At 48.3% G+C, this 16,144-nt stretch overlaps 1 protein-coding gene across 4 annotated transcripts in view; it reads left to right on the plus strand.

The window, feature by feature from the left end:
• Positions 1–16,144, plus strand: part of EPHA1 (EPH receptor A1) — a 121,243-nt gene that overhangs the window by 87,278 nt on the left and 17,821 nt on the right. For 3 of the 4 annotated variants that reach the window (XM_055002267.1, XM_055002268.1, XM_055002269.1), the window contains 4 exons: positions 7,854–8,009; positions 8,822–9,157; positions 11,515–11,639; positions 12,094–12,253. In XM_055002267.1, the coding sequence (XP_054858242.1) occupies positions 7,854–8,009; positions 8,822–9,157; positions 11,515–11,639; positions 12,094–12,253 (777 nt within the window). The remainder of the gene's footprint in view (positions 1–7,853; positions 8,010–8,821; positions 9,158–11,514; positions 11,640–12,093; positions 12,254–16,144) is intronic. The other variant, XM_055002270.1, reaches the window with a different exon arrangement.

Genomic DNA, 16,144 nt, shown 5'->3' on the forward strand with positions numbered 1-16,144 from the left:
TACTTTTTTATTAGGGCCAACCAAGGTGATCCAAAAGGGAGTGCAAGCTTTCGAGTTCTCCAGAATTCTTTGTCATATTGTTTTATTTTTTACTAAATGAAATCAGGGGGGAAATTAAAGATGTCTCAGGCTATGCTCTTGAGGCCTTGTCTTATAAGCATTCTGTGCAAGAGACTGAGCAGGTGTACAGATTTTTAAAATGCGCTGGTATCATGTTGCACCTTGGGCCTTCTGGAAGAACATCCCATTAAAAAAACAGCTGTTTTGGGGGGCAGAATATCCTCTAGCTCTGATCTTTCCTTTATCTTAGCATTTGTGGTATGGGGAAAATCCACAGAACCTTGTTTTCCTGAGCCCAGGATTTGAGTACAGTCATTGCACAGAATGCACAAAATCACAGCTAGCCGGCCTTATATGACTTCCTTTCACGGGATCATCAATAGGCTGGAGGTTGGTTGGTAATACTCATCCCAGGTTAAACATCCTAGCTAAGCTCCCTCCACATTTCCACATACAGAAAAGCTGAGATTCTTGGGGCGCTGAATGCTGGGGCCAGCCAGGGTATGGCCTGGAAGCAAGTGACACGGCAACCTTGCCGAAGCGAGGAGCGGCGGGAGCACAAAGTGCCTGGGTGTTCCGTAGAAGCCACCTCGAGTTCTGTGTTGCAAAAAGGGCAGGTTATAAATATGATAAATAAGCGCTGCTGCTTTTGCAGCACTTGATGCAGAATACTTAGAGACTAAACTGTGAGCTTTCTCTATCGGTCCAGGAGAGAGCAGTGGGAGACGGCTGCGGACGGATTCCGCGTCCTTGCAGTTGAATAAGGAACACCGTCTCTTGCTTGGTTCTTTCTGTGGGGCCAGCAGTGGGTGATCTGACTTTTGGTCTTGTGTGCTGGAATATCAACTCTGTGCAAGGTGGCGGTAGGGGAGTCGCATAGGCTGTCAGAAGTCCAAAGAAACCCGGTTCAATTGCAGCTTTTGAGGCCCCTAGCCATAATAAAAATTAAAAATGACACCACGTGATCCAAGTAAAAACAAATTACAAAACTTATCAAATACAAAAACATTAACAAGTGTCTAAATCTGAGACTTGAGACCCTGTCCGCCTACTAAGTTTGGCAACTCTAGGTTGGGAAATTCCTGGAGATTTGGGGGCGGAGCCTGGGGAAGATGCAGTTTGTGGAGGGAAGGGGGCTTGGCAGGAATGAAATGCCGTAGAATCTGCCCTCTGTAGCTACCCTTTCTTCCAGGGAAATCAATCTCTGTGGTCTGGAGATCAGTTGTAATTTCAGGGGAACTGCAGGCCCCACCTGGAGATTGGCAACCCTACCCCCACCCTGACTGGCCCTTGGCCCTGGCCCTCAGGAAGGAGGATCGGGAGCCCAAGCTTTGCCTCTGTTGGGGAGGGCACAGCTGGAGGTGCCTGGTACTTCCTTGTGTTTCATGAGCCCATCCAGGCCTTATTAAAGGTAATTGCTGGGCGGTGGTGGCTGAGCCGAGCCGGTGCCTCCGTCTGCCTCCCCCACAGTAGGGAGGAGTGTCTCGCTGCCTCCTGGTTTCCTTCCCCCAATATACATCCACCTTTCCAAGGGTCTCCCCCAGCCCTCTGCAGCTCATGGGGTAGGGCACCTATATCAACCCCCAAAGTAAATAGCGGCTTTTGTCAACTGACTCGTATCTCTGGTGAAAGATTATTACAGGATGTCCCCATTTTGGCTCTGAAGAGGACAACTCTGACAGGACCTCTTTGCACATTGGTTTTTGTTTTGTTTTTTGCCATAATATGCATAAAAATGAAAAGGGGAATGCAGAAATGTTTATCCTGCAGGTCGGGTTGAGGCTGCGACTCGCCACCAAGTGAACAGGCAGTTGCTTACTCCGGAGGTTCATTGTCTAATGTGTGACAGGGACCTGAAGCATTATTTAATCAGAGGCATTCTTCGCTCGAGGGTAAATTGCCTCAACATGGACTCGCAACCCAGCCACTGATGTATTCCCCCCAGGAAATTGAGCTGTCCTTAATTAAGAAAGATAATCCATCTTTAATCAGAAATAATTACCCCTGGGTTCTAAGACAGACCCATCCCAGAATCCAGGAAGTTAGAGGACCTTTGTAAACAGAGCTGTACCAGAGTTGGCTTCTAGCAGCTGCTGATGTCAACTTGTGTGTCATGCTCCAATTAGGGTTGCCAGCCTCCAGATGATGGCTGGAGATCTTCCGAAATAACAATTTACCTCCAGGCTATAGAGATCAATTGCCCTGGAGAAAATGGCTGCTTTGGAGGATGGACTCTATGGCATTACACCCTGCTGAGGTTCCTCCCCTCCCCAAACCCTGCCCTCTCCAGGCTCCACCCCCTAAATCTCCAGGAATTTCTCAGCCTGGAGCTGGCAACTCTATTGCCTTCTGTCTCCATTACATGTTGGAATCTCTCATGAGCAGGGCTTTTTTTTCTGGGAAAAGAGGTGGTGGAACTCAGTGGGTTGCCCTCGGAGAAAATGGTCACATGGCTGGTGGCCCTGCCCCCTGATCTCCATACAGAGGGGAGTTTAGATGGCCCTCTGTGCTGCTCAGCGGCGTGGAAGGCAATCTAAGCTCCCATCTGTCTGGAGATCAGGGGGCGGGGCCACCAGCCATGTGACCATTTTCAAGAGGTTCCGGAACTCCGTTCCACCGCTTTCCAGCTGAAAAAAACCCCTGCTCATGAGGCCTAATTCTCACAGAAGTGATAACCTTAGGTTAGGGCTACACCACTTCAGACTGCAGGCTGAGGAATATTGAATGAGCCTCCATCCGGGGGGAAAAAACTTTCAGACATAGAAAACTAGGCTAGGTTAGGCAACTTCTCCCTAAAATTGGAGGCAAATTCTTCTTCCTGGTATCTGTTTTTCCGAAGTGATGCTGTCAAGATTCAGTTTTACTACCTCAGCAAAAGCAGGGCTTCAGACAAGCCTCTTTTGATATGTGATGACTTGAGGTGTTGTTGCAATAATAAAGGGGGCGATAATTATTTGGTTCCAAACCATGTACAAATTGGAGTTTGTAAATGTAGCTTGCAAAAATAGTTTTCTTTAGTTAAGGTCTTCTTTGCCCTGCCCTTCCTTGAAATTCCCAAGCTCCAAGGCTATAAAAAAAACCCAACTACAATTAACACAATAAACAGTATTAGACACAGAAGCAGCAGTAGACAAATAAAAGTTGTTTTAAATGCAGTTTGAATTCTGAAAACACTTTGAATTTGGAAAAGCTTGTTAAAACACCAATTTAAAAACAAGAGTACAGACAGTTTTTTGAAAGAAAGAGTAAGAGCTAATTACTAAATGATGGGGAATATACTCTTGAGATACAAAAGAGTTAAAGAAATATTATTGCCTTCCTACTGTTGGTGCTGCCACCTGCTGTCCTTTATTACATTTGTTGTTTTAAATAAAGAATATGTCTGGCCCTTTTCCCACCCCATTCCCTCCCACAGGTGACATAATGCAGACGCCTGGTGCCCGCCTGCACCTTGCCTGCCTGTCCTCCTTCCCTACCCTTCTAGCCACCCACGCAGCCATTTCCCACCCAGTTCACGTGTCTGCAGAAGTGAGAACGCATTCTGTCTGGCAGGGTGACTCTTAGCTCCTATGTATATGAAAAATGATGGAGTTTTAAAAAGTACCACAAAAGAAATTTTGCTATGGGCAGGTCTGGGGAAGCCACATGGAAAGTTTTCGGTGGGGAACTAAAAGATCTAGTTGCATCTGACAAAGAGGTTCTCAAAAGCTTATGCTACTATAAAGTTAGTTAGTCTTAAAGGTGCTACTGGACTCTTTACTATTAAAAGAGCAAGCGATATCCAAGGATTTCACTCCAATTTAAATTGTTATAACGTTTGATTTATATACCGCCTTTCAGGACAACTTAACACCCACTCAGAGCAGTTTATAAAGTATGTTATTATCCCCACAACAATCACCCTGTGAAGTGGATGGGGCTGAGAGAGCTCCTAGAAGTTGTGACTGACCTAAGGTCACCCAGCTGGCTTCAAGTGGAGGAGTGAGGAATCAAACCTGGTTCTCCAGATTAGAGTCCCATGCTCTTAACCACTACACCAAACTGGCTCTCAGCTGTTGCATTAAGTTAGAAACCTGCTTTTCAAGGGGATGAGCATCCACATTTATTTATGTTAAATATTTCCACCTTGCCTTCCCAACCCTTCCGGTCCCCAGGCCAGTTGCCAGTGCTGTGTGACCTTGCTCCAGCATGACTGAGGGCTCAAATTCCAGGTGGGGCAAAACAGAGAGGGCCAGAGAGGCTACACAGATGCAGTAAAACCAGAAGTATATGTGATATAGCTTGATGTAACATTGATACAGGAAGATTACAACAAGACTCCTGTGACACATCCAATGTATCTGGAAACAATTTTGTAATGACTTTGTATGTTATACTTCTACATAGATATAATTTCAAAGTTTATCTATAAAAAGAGGAGGGAGATATAGTTCCTGTTGCTTTCCTCTAGTATAAATACATACAAGCTAAGTGTATACCTCACCTTTTCCAAACGGTGACCCAGAGTGGCTTATTATGACATTCTCCTGTCTTCCATTTTATCCCCACAAAAACTCTGAGATGTAGTTTAGGCTGAGATTTTGTGACTGCTCCAAGGTCACCTGTCAAGCTTTCACAGCAGAATGGAGAATCGAACCTGGATCTCCTAGATCCCGTATATACTTATGTAGGTATGTGCTGCCAAGTCACAAACAACTTACAGTGACCCCCAGCAAGGGGCTTTCATGGCCTCTGCAGTCTACCTTGGAGCTTCCCACCCAAGTACCAATCCTGCCACGCTTCCAAAATCTGACTAGATCGGGCTGTACTATGCCACTTTTCTTCAAGTATACATATACTCCAGAGGAAAGAAGCAGGTCTACTCACAAGCAAATCCCATTTAATTCAGTAGGGGCTTATTCTCAGGAAGGTTTCTCAGGATTGCTGTTTTAGCCCACCCTTTTTAGTATCTTCCATTTGATTCTTCGGGAACAGGAGACGCTGATGAGGATAAAACTTGCCCTGTTCCGTAACACGGAACGCGGGGAGCCAAACTGACAGAGATTCATAGTATATTTGTGCCCTGCAAGGGTCCTTGAAATACTCTGACTTCCCTCCGGATAACTGTTCTGTATATTATTATTATTGTAGTTATTGCCATTTGTTGTTTATTAAGTTATTTTTCTGTTCATTCATTCTGTTTCTATCTGCCTGTCTCTAGTAAAGCTTCAAAGTGGGTAACAAATAACAGCAAAGCCCAATTAAAGCTATGGAATCACTTAAAACCAGGGCTTTTCCCCTGCCAGAACGCTCTGAAACGGAGCGGACTCCCAAAATGGGCCCCAAACAGTCAGGATTGGGCCCAAAATGGCCTGGAATGGGCCACTACCAGGGAGAACACTCCCCCGCCCAGCTGCGGCTGGATCCTGGCCATTTTGGGCCCAAAATGGCCAAAAGGGACCCAAAATGGCCAAAACGGTCCCAACACAGCCAGGATATGGCCCAAAAAGGCCAGGATCAGGCCTCTGCTGAGCAGGAGAACACTCCCCCAACCTGGCAGTGGCCCGATCCTGGCTGTTTCTGGCCTGAATTGGACAGAAACTGACCCAAAATGGCCAAAATGGGTCCAAAATGGTCAGGATTGGGCCCAAAACAGCCAGAATCAGGCCTCTGCCAAGCAGAGGAACACTCCCCCGCCCAACAGTGGCCTGATCCTGGCCACTTTGGGCCCAAATTGGGCTGAAACGGGCCCAAAACAGCCAGGATCGAGCCCAAATCGGCCTGGGGCAGGGAGGCAAGCGGACTCGAATTGTGGGAGTACTCCCGGGGGTGGCCACACCCTGCACGATGATGTCACTTCCCAGAGGTGACATCATTACATGGTCCCAGGAGCACGTGTGCATATGGCACCACTGAGTTCCACCACCTCTTTTCTCAGAAAAAAAAGCCCTGCTTAAAACTATAGCGCGATACAATCAGATCAAGAGAGCAGAAACATTTTTAAAAAGTGCCAGGTGCCAGCTAAATCTTTTTGCTTTCAACAGGCATTTTGTTAGTAAAAGGAGTGGGAGGCAGAGGGGGACGGGGGGGGGGGGTCATGCTGCTGTGATGCGGTTTTCTTGGATGAAAAGCGCTGAGAGAGACTGAAAATGTCTCTCTGATACATGGTAGTCATTTTTGTACTCTCTGCTGGAAAAGAAAAAAGCAACGTAGTCCAGATTCAGTGACAAGAAAAGACGAGTTCCTCATCTGTATATAATATGCAAATTGTGTAAATTTGCATAATTGTGATTTTTTTTTTTTTAACTATTTAGTCCTGTTCTGTTTCTCCTATTGATGGACAGAGAAAGGAGGGAGAAAAACTTTTCTGACACATTGTCCTATGCCAGTGACACTTACATTAAAGTTGATCTCATATTGCCCCTGGAGCAGATGAGCATAATCAAATTCTTCCAACCGCAGACTGACGTGCCCCGTGATTGACACGCCCAATAATTGGCCTCTTTGAATAGGAGTCAGTTCTTTCCTGATCTCTGGTGATTAACACCAGACATGATAAATCCCAGCTCCCAAACCTTAATCTCCCACTGGTTAATTCAAATGTACAAGTAAGCCCCTCCAGCATGACTTCCACAACCCCATAGGAAGACCCCACCTCCCAGAAGGGTGTTTTGAAAAGGGTGGGCGGATTTGGGGGGGTCCCGTCCTGGGGATGAGCTTCAAATGCCGTCAGAGCAGACTAGAGTGAGTGTAGAGAAACTGAAATTGTTTTCCTTTCTGAATGGCCTGTTTGACACCAGTTATTTTATATACATACTTTTTTGTTCTTTAACTGTTTGAGCTGGATGCTAAATCGCCCAAATGTAGAGAGACAGAAAAGGCCTCATGCTCAGAGAAACTAGAGTGGGGCTTCAGGTAACTGTATCTTCGGAAAGATGCTCGCTGCCCTGAGGAAATAGTCTGAGAAAGAAGGTGGTAATCGCCATTATTTCAGAGGTCTACCTCAAAATATGTGAAACTGGGTGGCCAAACCTCCTCCAGGCAAGCTGTTTATGACACTTATGTAAAGTAAATACCTAATGTAACAACAACAGCAACAACATTCTATTTATATACTGCCCTTCAGGACAACTTAACACCCACTCAGAGTGGTTTACAAAGTATGTTATTATCCCCACAACAATCACCCTTTGCATGCTTCAATTACTATTATTTTGCATAATTTATACTGAGACTATATTTGCATAATTTATGCTGAAATTAGTATTTTGCCTAACTTATTCTGGTTTTTTTAGTCATGTAGAAGGGCGAGGAGCTATGCAGGGAACTGAATCCCCCCTCCCCCGCCCCAGGTTTTTGTAAGAATTTGTAGCGGTGCCCATTTGCAGACTGTGATGCCCGTCACCTTTTACCACAAGATTCAAAACTTCTAAACATCAAGGGAAGCTTCCTTTAAGGAGGCTTTCAACACAAAAAGGAAAAACAGACGGCTTCGAGACTCACGCCATGTTAAAAGCCACTATGTTAACCAATGAGTTTCTCTTTCCCATCCCAGAGTGTACCTTCACGTTCCAAAGCCTGTACACGAAAATGTCTACAAACTAGGACTGACACAAGAATACCACACGCAGGAGAGCACAAGCATTTACCCCAAATTTCACTTTGCAGTCTTTGTTACTACACTTTTGCTTGATTTGTAGATTTAAATCAAGGTGGCAAAGACGAGAACAAAGGATGGCCTGACTTGTGCCTAGAAACGTAGCTTATGTGGCAGCGTTATGAGCTCATGGTCTCGTTTGCAAATCTCTCTGCAGCTTGCCAGCCGGGATTTCATCGCCACTCCCTGGAGAGCAAGCAGTGCCTCAAATGCCCCCCCAACAGCTCCTCCAGTTCTCCTGGGGCCACGGCCTGCCCCTGCCTCAAAGACTTTTTTCGGGCACCTACTGAGGACCAAACGGTTGGTTGCACACGTAAGTACTGGGTGGGAGAAGGAACAGCCAAGAAAAGGAAACTGCTCTTTGCACTGTGGATTGGGAATCATATGACAACTAGCATGGTGTAGTGGTAAGAATGTCAGACCAGGGTCTGGGAGACCCAGGTTCGAATCCCCAGTCTGCCATGAAAGCTTGCTAAGTGACTTTGGGCCAGGTCACACACATTTAGCCTAATCTGCCTCACAGGGTTATAGCTGGGAGGATAAAATGGAAGAGAAGAGAATGATGTTTGCTACTTTGGGTCCCCACTGGTGAGGGTGGAGGATCCCCACCGCCACGCCAAGGTGGGGCTGTCAGCTCCAGGTTGGGAAATTCCTGGTGATTTTAGGGGTGGAGCCAGGGGTCAGCAGGGTTCGGGGAAGGGAGAGACCTCCGCTGGGTATAATGCCATAGAGTCCATCTTTCAAGGCAGCCGTTTTCTCCACGGGAACTGATCTCTGTCACTTGGAGATAAGTTGTAATTCTGGGAGATCCCCAGCCACCGCCTGGAGGTTGGCAACCCTACTCCAAGCAGTAGCAGGGGAAAAAAAATTTAATGGCCATTGGAACGACTTTGTGACATCACTTCCAGAAAAACAACAACTGGGAGTGACATCGAATCGCTCTAGAAACTGCCTGAGCCTCTATGGTTTGCCCCATTTCCCCAGGAGTGATGGCCTGCCTTCCCCGCGGGTGGCCAGGCCATGCCAGGCCACCCTGCCACAGGTTGAAAACTGCAGCTTTAGGGTATGCGTGGAGAGGACTTTTTTGAGGGACAACAGCTTTAACACACACCTTTGCTTTTGCAGGCCCCCCTTCTGCTCCCCGCAATCTCAGCTTCTCTCTTTCGGGGAGTCAGGTCTCCCTTGCCTGGCAGCTGCCTATTGACCGGGGCGGCCGCCAGGACCTCTCCTACAGCGTCTCCTGCCAGCACTGCACCCAGGCAGCGTGTGAACCCTGTGCGGGCGGCGTGGCATTTTCCCCGGGTGCATCAGGCCTTACCAGTCCCTCTGTGGTTGTGGATGGCCTGGAGGCTTACAACAATTACAGCTTCATTGTGCGAGCTCATAATGGGGTGTCGGCTCTCAGCCCTGCCTCGCACAACAGTGACAGTGCTGTGGTCTGGGTCGCAGTGGGGCACGCAGGTGAGTCACTGGGGTGAGCTTAGGGGAAAGAGGAGAGCAGCCAAAGTACAGGGAAGGAGCCGTGGCGCCCTGAGCCGCCTGGGCTTGGTGCTGCCGGCTGTGCGCTGCGCAGAAGTGCAATGCGCATGCACTTGTCACAAGGGGGTTTGGATGAGAGCGAATGCAGCATGGTACGAATGTGAGCGGTGAGCCTCTGATGTGAATTCATTCGGTGGCTTTAGGAAGAAACTCTGAGCCTCAACAACCCTTGCCCACGATGGGGACAGTAGAGGCAACCGGCTCTAAAATGGCAGCTGAAGGAATGACGGCCCTCGCTCTCCCTTTTCCGTTCTGCCTCCTGGCTCCCAATGGCAGGTTGAATGAAAAGGGCGCCTTCCCTTCCTTCCTCCGCAGTTCCTGCCATTCATGACCTGGGTGTCTCCCCTCCCCCCTCCCCCTTCCTCCCTCGTGGGAAGAGGATGCTGGTTTCTGCCTCAGAAACGGGGATCTCCAGGCTTTGGCTTTTCCTCCAAGCCTCCCAGGGTGGTGTGGGTGGAGCGTCACCATTTTCTCCTCTGCCTTGACCTGGATCACCCAGGCTGGCCTGATCTCATCGGATCTCAGAAGCTAATCTGGGTCGGCCCAGTAGGAGACCACCAAAGGCAGCCAAGACACGGTTGCTTCGCAGAGGCCGGCAACGGCAAACCACCTCTGGATGCCTCTGGCCTTGAAACCCCCACAGGGGGTCTCCATCAGTTGGCTGTGGCTTAATTGCCCCTCCCACCACCAGACAGAGAAACAATGACCATCCCATGGCCCCCGGGTGACATTCACACAGTGGGATGATAGTTATTGAAATGCACTATTAAAAAAGGAATAATTACACTTCTGCTCAAAGAGTCAATGCAAAACAAATCAATCATAAGCTTCTAAATGCCCAAACAACATTTCTTTGGGGTTTAAAACATTTGCATGCCACCTTTCCAGGCAGCTGTTCAAGGCAACTAACAATGAACTCTCCCAAGCGCTCACGTGGTATTTGTTGCTCCCACTAGCAGTGCCGGAGGAACGTGACTTCCCTCCCCTGAACTGAATAATATAATGGGTTAATGCACAGATCGCTCAGTGTGAGAGTTGTGGAGTTTGTTTATCCACTCACAGCATGTGTGACCCACTTTCATGACACCAGGGTAGAAAGTGCAAAGAGCACGTCCTCCCTCATCACCCGGAAATGCACCCCAATCAACAAAGGGGACGATCCGCCTGGCAGTTTTCCTGGAGCTGCAGCCCAGCTTCTGTTCGCTGCGAAGGAGAGCATCCCACTGGGCCGCCCCCCCCTGTTGATTCGTAAGGGGTTGGGGGGGGGGGGTAATACTTGGAGGCACCCAGCCCAGCAGGGCAAGATCTCTGTCCTACGCAGCATCCCCATAATGATGTAAGCGCTACATCTTGGGAGAGTTGGGAGCTACTTTGGGGTAAGTTATGCTACAGTCCTAAATAAAGCTGCACCCGTCTAAGCCCGTTGGCTTCAAGGGAGTTAAAAGGGTGTAACTCTACTTAGGACGGTTAGCATCCTTCAAACACTTTTGTATCCCAGACACTGTCCCCAAACCAGAAGGGCACTAAAGGGTGCATAATGGAGCCTGGCAAAGGGTGAAAGGGAGCATAGGGGAGCCTGGCAAAGGGTGAAAGGGTGCATAGGGGAGCCTGGCAAAGGGTGAAAGGATGCATAGGGGAGCCTGGCAAAGGGTGAAAGGGTGCATAATGGAGCCTGGCAAAGGGTGAAAGGGTGCATAGGGGAGCCTGGCAAATTTCACCCCCTGGTCAGATCTGGCCAGCTCCCACTCCCTCTACTGCCATTCGAATCATCTCCGACCTGGTTGAAACAAGATGTTTGCAGGGCAAAAGAAGTCACTTGCGCAACTATGCACTTGTCCAGCAATCTTTGCACTTGTCCAGCAAACAAGTAGGTAGTTATCTATGCAAAGCAGCTGCACGTGCTTAGTTAGCATGCCACAGGTCTGTAGCCCAAACATGGGTTGAGCTGGTGTGCTAATTAAAAGTGGCTAGCTGCTGTGCGCAGGAAGTAGCCCAATGTAATGGAAACACTGCATGAGTTCAAAATTCCACAGGTGACTTGTTTTTTTATTTCCCAGCATCATGTTTTAAATCAGGCTTGAGACGCTCACCTACTCTTGTGTGATTGCAGGGGCCCGGCCTCTGTGCAGAAGACATTTTACTATGGCAGAGGCAAGCAAAGCAGTGAAGCCGCAGAGCTCGTGCAAAGGGCAGGTGGGGTGCGAGTGGTTCGGAAGGGTTTGCCAGCCTGCTGCAAGGGGAGGTTGTGCTTTGACCATCTTCCCTTTCCTCACACGCAGCTCCTATCATGGTGTCCTACCTCAGAATGATGAAGCGGAACGACAGCAGCCTCTCTCTGACTTGGCAAGCACCACCCGTTCTCAGCCAGAACTCCGTGAGCTTCGAGGTCATGTACTTCGAGAAGGTAAGATGGCCTCTTCTTCCCCTTCCCTGCCAATTCTGTAAGCATTCCTCGTGCGTTTCACAAGCTGCTCCAATCCTGTTTTTAAAAGGGGGACCCTCAGCCTTGTTGAGCCTGTGGGTACCTTTTGAGACAGAGCAGTGGTCCGTACTACAAAATGGCTGCCATAGGAGGTGCCACAAAGCAGACCTTTGGGAAAGCTGTGGGAGAGCAGCCACAAAATAACGGGAGGCTGCCAGCCCAGCATCACCCAGAGGGGGAAGCAGCGGTCTCCAAATGGGCGTTCCCTGCAGGTCCAAAGGTGATGCCTCCTGGGGTCCCCTGAAGCTCCCCAGGCACCAGACTGGTGGCGAAAAGCCAGGACTGGCTCATTGCTTTGGGGAAGGAGTGCAGACCAGGAAGCACACGGATGGGCCCCGTGCTGGAGATCCCATGACTTTTTTCCCCCTCCCCATAGGGAGAAGAGAAGCAGTACACTGTCCAGCACCTCCAGGAACCCCAAGTGACCTTGGTAAACCTGCAGCCCGACACAGCCTACGTGATGCGTGTGCGCTCCATCACCCCCTTTGGACATGGGCCATTTTCACAGGCACAGGAATTCCGCACCCTGCCCCAAGGTAGGGCCTTGGCTTCCCCTGCAGGAGCTGAAGAGAGGTTCGGGGGGGGGGGCATAAGAAGAGCCCTGCTGGATCAGACCAGACCAGCCCCCCCATCTCACACAGCGGCCCGCCAGTTGCTCTCAAGGGCCAACCACAGGCATGGAGGCCGAGGCCTTCCCCTGCTGGCCCTGAGGTTTCCCTTCAGCCGCCATGGCTATAGCCTCTGAGAGGCCTGTCTTCCATGGACATGTCTAATCCCACATTTTAATCACTCATCGTGCAAAGAAGGATTTCTTTTTTGCCAGTCCTCAATCTACTGCCCTTCCGCTTCATTGGATGCCCTCCTCGAGTCCCAGGTTCTGTTAAGAGACTTGGGCACAGAAGCACCTTCTCTTGGGCATCCTCATCCCCCCCAAGCTCCCCAGGTGTGGATCCAGGTGGCCTTCTTCTCCAATGCTGCTGCGTAAGGCCCCTTGAGATGAACTCGCTTCCTCTTGGCCGTGTCCTTCATAGCCACTTAATCTTGGGAAATGTGGCTTTCCCTAAAGCAATATGAACAGGAGTCTCCAGGCGCATTAAAGACTAACTAGATTTTATTTTAGCCAAAGACTTAGCACTCTTAATCTTTCTGGTGTATTTTCTTTTTCTTGTTCTTACAAAACGCAACAACTGGGTCAGCTGGTTAAAGGGGAAGGCAGATACTTGGAGGGGGTCCATTCTTTTTAACCCTTTCCATGTGGGCTGTTTTCCCCACTGAAAACCATCATCCCCAGATGAGCCCATATATGAGTTTTCCCCGTCAGCTGGAGGAGAATTTTCAGTGTGAGCAGAAAGAATTAAATAGCCCATTTCCCGGCTGGCCTCTCTCTCATTATATTGCAGTCCCAAACATTGCCTTTTATTAAAAGAAAAAAAGAAGCCCCCTGCAAGGAAACACAGAGCTACAAAGACAGTGACGCGGTGAAGCGTTGGGCGTGGCAGACGAGGATCTGGGAGACGCTGGTTTGAATCCCTCCTTTGCCGTGGGTGCTCACGGGGTGCCTTGGGCCTGTCATGCACACTCAGCCTAAACTACCTCACAGGGTTGTTGTGAGACTGAAAAAGAGCCTAGGAAAATTATGTAAACTGCTTTGGGGAGAAAGGCAGGGTATAAAAATGGCATAAATAATAAATGGCGTTTCACCTGCCTTACTGTAAGCACCACCCAGGGTGTGGAGGCATAGACATTAACACATTGATAATGCAGACTATTTACGTTGTAGCTTTTAAAATCTTTTTAAAATGTTGGTGCAATGTTTTATCATAAAGTTAAAAAGAGCATAAACCACACAGAGCAATTCTGACCATGAATGCAAAAACCTCTTTTTGAAACGCTCAATTTGTAGGACAAAAACCAAACAATTTTGCTGTAACCCAGTCAAGGAGTCGCATATCTGTGGCAACAAGTTTATTATATGAACTTCTCTGCTTGGCTGGAGAGCCCCTTCCCAGTGCTGCAGGCAGGGAGCACTTTCACAAAGGCTAAGATCCTCTGTTGGTTCTTGGAGAGTGGGGTGGGGACCAGATTCAACACCCCACTTCTATTTCCCAGCCGAACAGAAGGTCTGTTGCCTTTTTTAAAGACTGGCTGTCCCACTACATTCTGTTGGATTGTTTTTCAAAGGTGATTTTAATTACCTGTGAACCTGTAACAAGGTATCCATTGAAAGAATTCTTTATACATCAGAGAGCCCCCATGTGCCCACGCAGAGATAAAGCAACTGAGGGGGAAAGATCGCTTAATTTTTCATTTCCTTGCTTTGGACCATTTACAATATTGAAATTCAACTTCTGCACAGGTTCCTTTCCTTTCCAAATATTAATGGCAAACGCACATACAACTCCAGGTCTTCTTAGATAACTCTCGTGCTATCTGGACCCTTTTCAATCTGCAAAAAAGGCCTTCTTCCAACTCAGACAGGCCTGGAAGATGGCTCTCTACCTAGACACAGCTGCTCTGGCCACCTGGACTCATGCCACAGACGACATCAAGACTAGACTACAGTAATGCACTCTATGTGGGTCTCCCCTCAAAGCCAACTCAGAGACTCCAGCTGGTGCAGAACTCTGCTGCTCGGTTATTATTGTGAGCTGGCCTGGGCATGCATATTATTCCTTTTCTGTAGTCACTCCATTGGCTACCCATCAATTTCCAGGCTCAATGCAAGGTTTTGACTGTCACTTACAAAGCCCTCCATGACCTTGGCCCTTCGTATCTGCAGAACCACCCGTCTCCCTATGCTCCACCATGGCAACCTCATTCATCTGAACAGGGCCTTCTGCAGATCCCACCCTGCGATTGGGCAAAATCAGTTGCTGCCCATACATGCACATGCTCTGTGTTCGCCCCCACTTTGTGGAATGGCTTGCCTGAAGAAGTCAGGAGGGCTCCTGCTCTCTCGGATTTCCATAATTTTTGCAAAATTGAGTTAAGAGGTCTGTTTCACTCAGATGAAAGGGCCCTGCAGTAAGAAATGGCTCAGAGAGATCCTTTGGTAAAGGAAGAGGGGCCATCGATGCTATTACTGGGTACTATCTGTTAATGTAGATATGCTCCTACGGGTAGTTTCCACATTGTTTAATACATCATGTCAAATGCTCTTGTTTTGTTTCAGCAATGTTTAAGCTCAGAAATATGCTTGTTTTCACATTCCTGCAATCCGTAGCCTGTTGTATTGTTTATGGAATGTCCCAGCCGCGGATGATATCCATGTATGCTGTGTAATCTGCCTTGAGTCTCAGTGAGAAAGAAAGAAAGAAAGAAAGAAAGAAAGAAAGAAAGAAAGAAAGAAAGAAAGAAAGAAAGAAAGAAAGAAAGAAAGAAAGAAAAAGTTCTTCTCTGATATACTTGGTTCTTGGGTTGTTTGGAAGTTCAAAGGTTCCAAATTTTCTGAATCCCTGAAGCTCCTGAGATCCAACCAATGTGCATATTCAATAAATGGGGGGGGCATCCCAGGGGGGGTAGATTTTGCAGTCCCCCTGCAGAGGCTCCAAAGAACTTAATTGGCAGCTTTTAGATATGAACCCCCATTCCAAAGCCTGCAGGTTCCCGAGTATATGTGGAATGTGGATATGAGCAAGCCACACTCTCTCCCCCCACAGTTGGCTCACTGCCCACATCATTTTGTGAGTCAGTGGCAAAAGGGAAGCAGCACCTATGTAATTCTTTTGTTTTAGTGCAGTCTAGTTTGGTTGTAAGCCCCACGGAGCCTGCACATCTGTCCCGTCAGCCCCTGTCGGCCGTGAAGCACACATCTAGGCCAGGTTTTTGGAAAATAGCACAGAGTACAAAGATGATCTCCCTACGTCCGTCCTGCCTAGACAGGCCATTTCACTTTTATTCTTGAAAGGTCATTTGTAGGAGACGCTTGCAGGGTCCAAAATGCTGCCGGGCCTTGTGTTCCGTTATCAGGCTTGGAAAGAGGCTGGAGCCACAGCAGCTGCCTTTGGAACTTTATTTGAAAAAGCCAAATGCTATTTCACTTTGTCTATTTGATAAAAGGAATTGAGAAAATCTTTAGCTCCATTTTGCAAAAGGAAGATTAAATGCACAGGGTTTCCCTTCAGAGACAGAGAACTGCTTCACGTTCTGCCACAGTGATCCTAGAGTTTCTTGTATAAAATGTGAAGGGCAACCACATGTCCCTAAACATTGGTGCACGCGTATCAGGGAATCCTCGTTGGCCCTTGGCCATGGTTTTTCTGAAACATCTCTAAAGGTCCAGCCCCTCAGTGAAGCCAACTGAGATGGATGACTCAGGTGGCGGATTTAGAGGGGGCCCACACCATGGCAGCCTCCCACTGCACACACCTCCTCCACAACCTCCTCACTTCGGCCTCCGCCTGGGAACTGGCTCTCCTTCCTTCCAG

The sequence above is a fragment of the Eublepharis macularius genome, chromosome 18, assembly GCF_028583425.1.
Source record: "Eublepharis macularius isolate TG4126 chromosome 18, MPM_Emac_v1.0, whole genome shotgun sequence".
Taxonomy (NCBI): Eukaryota; Metazoa; Chordata; class Lepidosauria; order Squamata; family Eublepharidae; genus Eublepharis; species Eublepharis macularius.